At 44.6% G+C, this 11,364-nt stretch overlaps 1 protein-coding gene across 1 annotated transcript; it reads left to right on the forward strand.

Moving 5' to 3' along the window:
* The first annotated feature begins 302 nt into the window (after positions 1 to 302).
* Positions 303 to 10,871, forward strand: Tmem14a (transmembrane protein 14A). The gene is made up of 4 exons (XM_032900854.1): positions 303 to 387; positions 5,510 to 5,611; positions 6,165 to 6,252; positions 10,290 to 10,871. The coding sequence occupies exons 1-4, from the start codon at positions 318 to 320 to the stop codon at positions 10,327 to 10,329; spliced, it is 300 nt and encodes a 99-aa protein (XP_032756745.1). The 5' UTR covers positions 303 to 317; the 3' UTR covers positions 10,330 to 10,871.
* Positions 10,872 to 11,364: the final 493 nt, after the last annotated feature.

Genomic DNA, 11,364 nt, shown 5'->3' on the forward strand with positions numbered 1-11,364 from the left:
TCTACACTTTTCACTATTGGGGAACACAGGGATAAAAGGCCTGATGCTGCGACCCTGTCATAAGTTCCTTAAGTTGTGGCGAGCCCCCGACCATAAAATTATTTTCATTGCTACTTCATAACTGTGATTTTGCTATGAGTTGTAATGTAAGGACCTGATATGCTGATGATCTTAGGTGACCCCTGCGAACCTCCTTTCTTCGGTGGCCAAAGAAATCCCATAGATTTGTGGGATAGCTGTCATTGGTGTACACATTTGGTCTTCAAAACACTAGATAATACACCCCTTGCTTTTTCTTTAGACTTGCATCCTTATCAATGGACCTGATTGGTTTTGGTTATGCAGCCCTTGTGACAATTGGAAGTGTTTTGGGATATAAGCGGAGAGGTAAGCCAAAACATTCCTTTCCCTTTGTCCATCTCTACCTCCCTTCTTCCCTCACTCCCTTCCTTCCTGACACAGTGTCTCCTGTCGCTCAGGGTAGTCTAAAGCTTTCTTCTGCTCTCCCAAGTGCTGGGACTATAGGTGGACACCACCATATCCTGTGCAAATCCGTCAAAGGAACTGAATGGAAAGTTGGTGTCTGTGCTGGCGTGTGAGGAGGATCTGTGAGCAGAACAAGAAGCTAAAGATGTCTTAGCGGTGGCTGAGAACCAGCACACCCTGGGAGAGATTCGCAGAGAGAAGTTCTGTGGGGCCAGTCATGGCAGAGCATCCCAGACTAGCCTTCTGGGCTTTCACAAAACTAATGTCACCAGCAATTATGAATTGCATAATTAATTTAATTTCTTCAAGGCAATGTACTTCCTACACCTATTTACACAGAACTAAAACATTTTATTTACGGATATTTGATTATAAAAAAAAAAGAATGGGAAGTTAGAGTCTTTTCTGCTCCTGAGAATGATCTGTGTCATAATGTAGATATTAGAAATTTTACTGTTTTATAATAATTGATTTTATATATATATATATATATATATATGCAGGAAAATAAGAGTGGATCGCTCAGCTTTTGAAGGGCAAATGATAATTTTCTAACCCCACAAAATAATAAGGATATAAAGTACTTAATTACTTAGTTTTTACAGTTATAAATATTTAGACTTTTCAGAACCTCAAAGTCATACTTCTGTCGTTTTACATGTGGATTCTTTTTTATAATTAATTTTGTTTGTTCTTAGAATATAGTGAGTCCTAGCTGTCCTGGAACTCACTATGTAGAGCAGGTTAACCTTGAACTCACAGAGATCTGCCAGCCTCTGCCTCCTGAGTGCTGGGATTAAAGTTGTGTGCCATCATACCCAGCCTAAAAATTAAGAGCATTAAAAAAAATGATTTATAGGCAAGGGTAGATTGCTTGTGGAGTATTTTAGAGACATCACTGTAGACTATAGGCACTTTTGCATATAGTATTTTGCATATGGTGGATAGGATATTCTGAATATCTCTGTAAGTCCATTTGATCTGTGGTGGAGTTTAATCGGGTCCCTCTTTATAGTTTATCCTGGATTTCACCCTCTAAATCAGGCTGGCCTCAAACTCATAGAGATCCCCCTGCCTCAGTTTTCTGAGTGCTGGGATTAAAAATGTATGACATCACACCTATCCTAATGATGAGTGGGTGGTTGTTTTCTGACTGGTTGGGTTATTGTCTGATCCTTCTGACTCCCCTGATAGTATAGAGAGGGTTTGCTGGCCTGCTATTGGACAAGTAGAATCCTTCCTTGCTCTCCTGTATTCATCACCTACTATGAAGGTCACCCTTTGCTGTGCCTTTGCGAACAAGCCACCTTCTTCCTCTTCAGTCTACAACTGACAGATTCCACCCCCTTCTCTAGACTGCCTTTGAAGATCCCACCTGGTCCCTGTCCCCCAGGTCACAGAATGACAGACTTGAATTCTTCTCTATTGCTGTCTGTCTGACCGAAGAATAAGTGTCCCACCAAAACCTACAGCTAAACTAGGTTTGAGATTTGAGGGCACTGGGCTTTTTCTGGGGCTGCCTGACTTAGGTTCTGGGTGAGACTTCTGTTTCCCTTCACCCCTCCTGGGATGATTTGTCTAGAACTGTGATGGCTTGTCAGTTCTTTTCAGTGTGTCTCCTATCTTTTCCTCTGCACTTTGTGGGCATCTTGTCACCATCTTTATAAATTTCCCACAATCTTCCTCTCTGGTTTCCTTTAAGATATTCTGAGTTGTTATTTTTCCCTATTCTAACCCTTTTCCTTCTATTGTATTCGCATTATGTGATTCAAAGGATATATACTCCTCTCCTGCTCCTCTCTCTGTCTCTGACACTCTCTCTCTCTCTCTCTCTCTCTCTCTCTCTCTCTCTTCTTCTTCTTCTTCTTCTTCTTCTTCTTCTTCTTCTTCTTCCTTCCTCTTCTTCCTCCTCCTCCTCTTTCTTTCCTTCTTCTTCTTCTTCTTCTTCTTCTTCTTCTTCTTCTTCTTCTTCTTCTTCTTCTTCTTCTTCTTCTTCTTCTTTCTCCTCCTCCTCCTCCTCCTCCTCCTCCTCCTCCTCTTCCTCTTCCTCTTCCTCCTCCTCCTCCTCTTCCTTCTTCTTCTTCTTCTTCTTCTTCCTCTTCTTCTTTTCTTCTTCTTCTTCACTACTCTAAGCTGAGAGATGTTGTGGTTTGCCCTGGAGTTATCTGTATTTTGATGCTAATTCCGCTGCCTCAAGGATAGCTACCTAGTCACATACTCAGGACTCAGGTGACTTCCCCAGAACCTTCTCCCCACTGAATTTGTAAAATACAGTGGAGGGGCAGGTACAGGATAGAAGGAGGCCTGTCATTGGAGGAGAAGGAAGGATGGGCAGGGGAGAAGTTTGAAGGAAGAGGAGGAGACTGAAAGAGAACTAGAGGAGAGACAAGAGGGAGAGGGAGAGGGAGAGAAGCCATGGCAGGTGACGTAATATTCCATGCAGTACCTTTACAGGTGGTTATCAATGTTTTTAAGGGATGGATGTTACCGGGCTTTGTATATTTAGGGGGGCAATTATATCTTAGCAGTTGGGTCAAAGATTATTGTGTTCTGTGTTCTTTCAGGTGTAGATTTAAGTGTAATGGAGTGTGGGGTGGCTAGTCTGGGCTGCCACGGAGTTGGGATGTGTGTTTCTGGCAAGACAGCCAGCAGGTATCTTGGAGCTCTGTAGTGTGGGACCAAGTGGGGATAAAAGACCACCGTACTTTTTTATTTTTATATCTTTACAACAACAGAGAGAAGCTTCCTGTCTCACATGCTCCTACCTTCCTGATACCTGTCTCAGCTCAGGCCCAAAGCAATGGAAACACCCAGCCTTGGGCTGAAATGTCTGTCACTGAGCGAAGTAACTCTTTCTTCCTTTACATGGAATTTTAAGCTTTTATTTTTCCAACGTGACAGGAGACTAACTTCACAAAAGCTAAAACATCATTAACCCTGACAGAATTACTTTTGTCAAAGATGTGTCTGAATGTCTTCTATTGCAGAACTGAAAAGAATATCTGATTATTTCTGCCTTTTAAGTGGGTATGGATAGATTCTCCTTCCTTCCCCACTCCCTCTGTGTGTGTGTGTGTGTGTGTGTGTGTGTGTGTGTATGTGTGTATGTGTGTGTGTCCATCTGTCTGTCTATCATAGTGGAATATTCATCAGAGAAGATTGCTCGGACATGTGTTAGAGCCAGAAGTGTTTACTAGCCAGCCAGTGACTACACTGAGTGTCAGGATCCCATTGTAGCCTCAAGCCTTTCTCGGGGTGAACTTATAAACACAAAGTCCTCGTCCTGGGTTGACATAGTTCAGTTGAACAGTCAGCCAGAAGCAGAACTACAGAAGCTAAAAAGCAAGGTTAGTCCTTTTTGAGACTTTCCCAGAATAATACTCAACTTTGATGGGTTAGGCCTTTGTTTTCATTTTGACAGGTGCTCAGTTTTACAGCCCAGGTGGCACTTTCAAAATGGAGTCGGTTGTGTTAAGGTCTTCATGGCCTCTATGGCCTTGGGTCCTGTTACACTATGATTGTCTGTCTATACCCACATGCATGCATGGATGGCTACCGGTTGTGAGCCCAATTGCATAGCTGAATTCCCTATGGGTGTTTAAAATGTAGAAATACATTTACCTTCCACCCAGGAATTCTAATCTAAAAGATTTTAAATTAGTTGACTTCTCTAAAGCAAGGATTAGGTGCATACTATTTGCTGTGTGTCCATCATGCCTCTCTGCCCAGAGCACAGGAAGTTATTAGCATTTATCTAGGTGTGTTGGGTTGGGAGGCTTGACTGGACACAGGCTGCCTGTATCTTCTCCTCTCTCAGTGTAGTCCCCATTTTGTTTTTAACACTGATATCTTGAGGCTAGGAAATAATAACTTAAGATAGAGCCGATGCTTAACCTACACAGCACTTCTCTCCTTACACTTGTAAGGTAAAAATACTTATGGGACTCATTTCCTGTCATCACATCCCTCTAGGAAGAAGACCTTACCGAGGAGATTGGGGCTAGGGAGTGATGGAAGGAGAGGAGCAACTGAGGAAGGCGTCCTTTCTCTTTTTTAATCAATCATTTTATTCATTTGCATTTCAAATGATATCCCCCTTTCTGGTTACCCCTCCACCAGGCCCCCCTTCCCATCCCCCCTCTTCCCCATCCCCATTGCCTCTGTGACAGTGCCCCACTCACTCACCCACTCACACCTTACCCCTCTAGCATCCCCTAAACTAGGCCACCAAGTCTCCCTCCCCCCCACTGATGTCAGACGAGTCCGTCCTCTGCTACACAGGTATCTGCAGTCCTGGCTCCCTCCGTGTGGACTCTCAGTCTACGGGAGCTCTGGGTGCTGCAGTTAGTCCATACTGTTCTTCTTATGGGGTTGCAATCTCCTTCAGCTCAAGGACGGCTTTCTTACTCTACTACATGAGGCCTATCTCTGCAGTGCTGGGTGTTCATGCTCCTTTGCCTTGCATGAAATGACCTGTTAAGGGGTCCATGTACTTTGCCTTCATCCCATTATAGTGCCCAAGCAAGAAAATGCACCCATTAGACGCAAAATGATGGAATGAATCACATTCATTTTCGATGCGCTATTCTCTCTCTCTGTCTCTCTGTCTCTCTCTCTGTCACTCTGTCTCTGTCTGTCTGTCTGTCTGCCTGTTTCTCTTTCTCTCTCTCTCTCTCCCCCTCATACTTTTTTGGGGCAGGGTTTCTCTACAAAGCCCTAGCTGTCCTGGAATTCACTCTTTAAGCCAGGCTGACCTCGAACTCACAGAGATCCACCTGCCTCTGCCTTCTAAGTGCTGGGATTAAAGACGTGCACCACCACACCTGGCTACAGCTCTCTTTTCCCCTTCTTTGTTTTAAAAAGACTGATATTCATTATTTTTAATCGTGTGTATGTGAGGGCATGGACGCATCAGTGTAAGTGCCCAAGGAGGTCATGTAAGAGCTGTGCTCATTTTTAACTGCTCAGCCATCTTTCCAGCTCATGTAAAATCTCCCTCCCCCCTCTCTCTCTCCTCCCACAGGTGGAGTTCCGTCTCTGATTGCTGGGCTCTCTGTAGGCCTTTTGGCTGGCTATGGAGCCTACCGTGTCTCCAATGACAAACGGGATGTCAAAGTATCATTGTGTAAGTGAAATGTCATCCCCTAGTTACAGAGGATCCACCTGGATGATGCCCCCTTCATGAATGCTCTATACCAGGCTTACTAGAGAATGAACTGAGAAATTCAAGTGTCTGTAAGTCCGTGTCAAGTCTGAACATAACTCTTGTTCCTCTCTAGACAGAACTGGTAAGAAATAATAGTCCTCACAGCCTTCTTCTGCCTCATGTTTTTATAACACAGGATACTGAAAACTAAGTCAGAAAAGACATTGGGATTATGACCAGATTTTCCTGGGTGGACATTTAATATGTATTTTTCAAGTTGCTGTGAAAATACCTTTATATAGCCTTACATTGTCATCATGTTCAGGGCACAGAGAGCTTCTATGTAGAGCCATGCCTTAAGACTGTCTTAGAGACCAAAGCTGGCTTATCTCTACCTTCTTTTCTCCTGCCTTTACTAAGAGCATGCCTGTTGGTTATCTCCACCCGACCCCGAAGGTACTTGACTTTTAGTCTCTTGACTAGCAAGCATTGATAATGTGAGAAATTCTAATTCATGGAATTTGGGTTTCAGTTACAGCTTTCCTCCTGGCCACCATAATGGGTGTGAGATTTAAGAGGTCCAAGAAAGTAATGCCTGCTGGTCTAGTCGCAGGCTTAAGGTAAGAGCCATTCTGATCTATGCTTTCCTTTGCCAGCATTTCCGAGTGGTGGCCATCTATGGCAGTACCACCCTGAATATGCCCAGGCTTGCCAAAGCTCTGGCAGTTTTTGTGCAGAATTAATGTCCATGGGTCTATGTAGGATTAGTTGTCATTCCCCGCCCCCTGGACCCCTCTGAGTCTGCTCTGCCACAGGGGAAGTTTGACCTTGCTTGCCCATGCTAGCCTCCTCCTGGTGGGTGTCAGGGACACAGCTCCAGGAAGTGCCGGCCTGAACTCAGACACAGCGCATGTGACTCAGGAGTCTCCAGGGGAGGCTTTCGGGTTCTCAGGCTCTTGGGCATCCAGGTACAGCTGGGACGCTGAGGAAGAGCTGAGAACAGAATGGGTCCTGAGGGGCTAGATCTAGCCTGGAGTCGAGGGGGAAAGAAGGGGCCTCCAGCTGGTCCTGCGCGGAGAATAGTCCTTGGCTGGATGACAGCTCTCAGGTTTGAGCTTGGTGCCCCTGGGAGCACAGGGAGGCTTTCTTCAGGAGATTAGACATCAGCTCTGTAGGCAGGCAAAGGCCTTCTCTGTGGCTCCCCAAGGCAGATCCTGATGAAAAGAAGCAGTCCATGGTTTCAAGGCATTTATTGTCATGGCAGAAAGTGGATGAGAAAGCCATTCCCCGCTTCTCAGCGTGGGCCTGAGATTAAATACCTTTTGCAGGGAGGGGAGTCTGGGAAGGGAAATTCTTTGCCTTAGCCTCCAGACCTTTAGGTAGCTCATTATAATGGAGATCTATCTAGAGCCTATGTGACCTGTGGTCCCATCCTCTACCTGTGGAGGGGCTTGGGGCATTGCCCTTATGTGACTGATGGTCACAAATCTTTGGAGGGCTGCGGGCTAGTGATTGGCCTGGTTTCCTGGGAGTCAGGTGAAACGCCTACTGTCCAGTCCCTCTGGGCCAGTGGGGTTTCAAACCTCCTCAACCTGGAACCAGGGTCCCTTTCACTGTCCTACAGGTCCAGAGGAAAGGTTCACTTACTACTCTTGCAGAGGACCAGGCTTGGTCCCCAGGGATCTAACACTCTCTTTTGGCCTCTGTGAGTATTAGGAACTTCCGTATAAGCACACAGGCAAAACATTATTACACAAATAAAAATAACTAAATGTTTTTAAAAAGAATTAATTTCCTTGCTAGAGAAGTGGCCCAGCAGTCACGTTCCAATAGGAACTGGGTTTGGTTTCCAGAACGCACATCAGGGGCTCACAACCTGTACCTTCAGGTCCAGGGGATCTGGCAGTGTCTTCTGAACACTGCAGGCACCCACACTTGTACATATACATGTACACATACACACACACACACACACACACACACACACACACAGACAATGGTGTAATTATCATTTGAAAAGTCAAACAGTTATTATGATAAGTATTAGCATAACAGACTTAAGCCACCATGGATTCCGTCAGTCTTTGCTGTGACAATGCTTCTCTCTGGTGCACTTTCTAGTGTTCAATCAGATGTATGTATTTATCTTTATCAGAATAGACAGTTAAGTTCTCCTTCAGTTGATTCATCCACTAGTGCAGTAAATTCATTTAGGACCCTTTTAGAGAGTTGGACAGTGACAGTCTGAGTCATTAAATTTCAAAGGGAGATAAGTTTTTAAACATAAATAGCCTTACATTTTACTTTACTAGGATATAGCATATTCATTTTATTGATTTGTTTATTTGATTGTGTGTTCAGTGTATGTCTTAGGGTTTTCCTGCTGTGAGCAGACATCATGACCAAGGCAACTCTTATAAGGACAACATTTAACTGGGGCTAACTTACTGGTTCAGAGGTTCAGTCCATTATCATCAAGGCTGGAGCATGGCAGCATCCAGGCAGACGTGGGGCTGGAGGAGCTGAGAGTTCTACATCTTCATCTGAAGTCAGCTAGGAGAAGACTGGCTTCCAGGCAGCTAGGATGAGGGTCTTAAAGCCCACACCCACAGTGACACACTTCCTCCAAAAAGGCCACGCCCACTCCAACAAGGCCACACCTCCAAACAGTGCCACTCCCTGGGCCAAGCATAGTCCAATCAACGACCATGAGTTGATTTTCAATTCCTGTGATAGAATGCTCCAACAGGAAGCACAGTGGAGGACAAGATGGTTTACTCCAAGACTGTATTCTAGAGGGGATGCATCATATCATAGAAGACAAAGAGCACTGGGTGAGACAGGCTTGGGAGTCAGGAAACGGAGTGATCACACTCTGTCCACACAGAGAGAGTAACAAGATGGCTAAGCTATAACACCTCAGAGCCTGCCCCATACTGACCTACTTCTTCCAGCCAGATTCCACTTCCTATGGGTGTCAACACCTTTCCAAACATGGCCACCAGCTGGGGACCAAGTGTTCAAGTTCATGAGTCCATGGGGGAACACTTCTCCTTCCCACAGCTAGTTATTAGTTACCTGTTACTGTTCAGTGCTGACGACTAAACCCAGGGCCTTGCACAGGCCAGACAACCACTCTGCCACTGAGCTCCGTCCCCAGCCCAGATCCTGTGACTCTCTCTACAAAGTTAAATACATATTATCTAATGAAATCCACAGGAAATGTTTCTAATTCCTCCTGGAAGCTGCCCTCCTTGTGTGCCAAAAGGCACAAACATCTCCTCGCTTTGGGACACATTTTCCTTTTCCAGAAATTATTCCAATAGAGAAGTATGCAAAGCCTAATGTTCACTGTGGCTGTGTTTCTAATAGAAAATATAATAAGGTGATAATAAGAAATATAATGAGCTGGAAAACTAAAGCTGCCTAGAAAGTCACCAGAGGAGAAATATAAATATTTTTCCATTTAATGGAATATTGACCAGGCATTTGCATATCATGTTTTAAAAACTAGTTAGTGCCATTGGAAATTAATAATATCATAATAAAATAAGAACATGACCAAAATCCCAAATATAATTTGACCCAATGTTTAGAAGTGTCTGTGGCAAAAAACAAGATGGGAATACTTCAGGTATCAGTCGATTTTGTCCTGAATTATAGCCTCCTGAGTGGTTTTGTGCTTTTTTGTTGCTGGAGAATTTTCTAGAGTGGCTCTGCATTTACCTAGTGTGGTGACCTTTACTTGTATGGAGAGGCGCCAAAGACAACTGTGCAGCTCTGTCCCTGACCTAAGATGAGCTTTGATGCTGGGAAGGATCAAAAGTCATGAATGATGAAGAGGGGACCCAGTTCCTGATACTGTCCTAAGTGTCCCCAGTGCATTACTCCTTGGCTTTCTTTTCTCTTTTAAAAAGGTGTGGGGTTGGGGATTTAGCTCAGTGGTAGAGCACTTGCCTAGCAAGCACAAGGTCGTGGGTTCGGTCCCCAGCTCCAAAAAAAAGAATTAAAAAAAAAAAAAAAAGGTGTGTGTGCAGTTGCAAGCCTATGGGTGTGCGTGTGTGTTGTGTTGTGGTGTGGTGTGTGTGTGTGTGTGTGTGCATGTGCAGTGTGTGTGTGTGTGTGTGTGTGTGTGTGTGTGTGTGTGTGTGTGTGTGTGTGTGTGTGTGTGTGTGTGTGTGTGTGTGCAGATGCCTACAGAGGCCAGAAGAGTTGGTGGGACCCTTGGAGCTTGAGTTGCACATCATTTGTTGGTATGAGCAGCTCCATGGATGCAGGGACGGAACTCTGGTCCTCTGGAAGAGCAGCAAGCGCCCCTCACCGCCGAGCCAGCTCTCCAGCACCCATGATGGTTCTTCCCAGTTACTGCTCTTCAGTATCTTTTAAAACCTTACATTTCTCCCTGACCTTTCTCCCTTCAGCCCTCTCAGCTGAGCCTTTCCGAACAACAGGTCTGGTTTCTCTCAGCTGTTCATGGAATGTTTTTAAGCTGCTTCTGGGAGATTGGGACACAGGAAAATGAGTCCCCCCTCCTTCCTCTAAGGAGGGCTGTGACAGAGCCCTCAGAGCCCACAGCACAGGGACATGACAGGGTAGTACATGGCACTTCTGTCCCTCAGAGTGACTGCCCCTCTTTCCTCCTCTTCTTTTTACTCAGCCTCATGATGATCCTGAGACTTGTCCTGCTGCTGCTTTAGAATCCAGAGAAGAGGAGAGCCAAACTCCCACCATGCTGTTGGGCCTGGCAGAGCAGGCTCTTGCTTTAGAAAGATCAACTTAAATACATGGGAAATGTCTTCTATCGAAATGAAAATAATGTTGTCACCCTAATATTTAAGAATAATTGGCAATGTTTATTCGTTCCCCCTGCAACGCCTTTTTATTTAATGCACAGATTTTAGATGTTTCCATTTGTAAATCCCGGTCTTTCATGAATTGTGACATGCTCGTTTGCTTTGTCTCACTTTGTATCTGGAAATTGGGGGCTGGATATTTTCTGCTTTTGACAATCCCAGACACTTATGACTAAAATAAGTTAACTGCAACCTGTCAGACAATGGGACTCCTGGAGTGGACCACAGGGAGTGTGAATGAGCTGTGTGTGACTTTGTACATTAGGGGTTCTATTTGTATTGTTGGGGGCGGGGTGAGTTTGCATTGAAGGGATTCTGTTCTCAGTACATCAAATCCTGACCAAATGTAATCAGTGTTTAAATAAAATGCATCGTATTCTAAGTCATTTCTGTGTCTGTGTCTTTTCTAGAAACTCAGTCACTCATTCATGTTGGCCTTATTAGTTTGGTTATTAGTAAAATGGATGTCAAGGGAGGGCTGTTGACACCAGACCTCCATGCCTCTCAGGAGCATCTCCCTGTCTCCCAAACCCCTGTAAAGTCACCACTCCATTTGAAGAACTGTTGTAACTTGAAATGTCCAAGGCAGCTTAGGGACCAGGTAGCCCATCTGGAGATCCCTGCCTCTTTTCTACTGTTTGCTATGGTCTCTGGAAAATGTGTCCCATGCCTTCTTACCAAACACTAAACTGTGGAGTTCCACATTTAAAAATGTAGATTCTTAAAACATGGTCATACCCTTTTGATTTTAGAGCATCTTTCTGGTTATGTAGAAGTATATTTTATCAAAAAGTAATAATAAAACCACGCATCTGCAAACATGATCTGAAAGCAGTTTCGGGTTCCTGCACTGGGCTGGCACAAAACTTGGTCTGTCAT

The sequence above is a fragment of the Rattus rattus genome, chromosome 4 (assembly GCF_011064425.1).
Source record: "Rattus rattus isolate New Zealand chromosome 4, Rrattus_CSIRO_v1, whole genome shotgun sequence".
In the NCBI taxonomy this organism is placed as follows: Eukaryota; Metazoa; Chordata; class Mammalia; order Rodentia; family Muridae; genus Rattus; species Rattus rattus.

What these genes read in the sequence shown, in the direction of transcription:
- Tmem14a (XM_032900854.1), top strand. Translation starts at nt 318, where the DNA reads ATGGACCTGATTGGTTTTGGTTATGCAGCCCTTGTGACAATTGGAAGT. An exon ending in TTTGGGATATAAGCGGAGAG is followed by an intron (nt 388 to 5,509) that starts GTAAGCCAAAAC and finishes CTCCTCCCACAG; the next exon opens with GTGGAGTTCCGTCTCTGATT. An exon ending in GGATGTCAAAGTATCATTGT is followed by an intron (nt 5,612 to 6,164) that starts GTAAGTGAAATG and finishes TTTGGGTTTCAG; the next exon opens with TTACAGCTTTCCTCCTGGCC.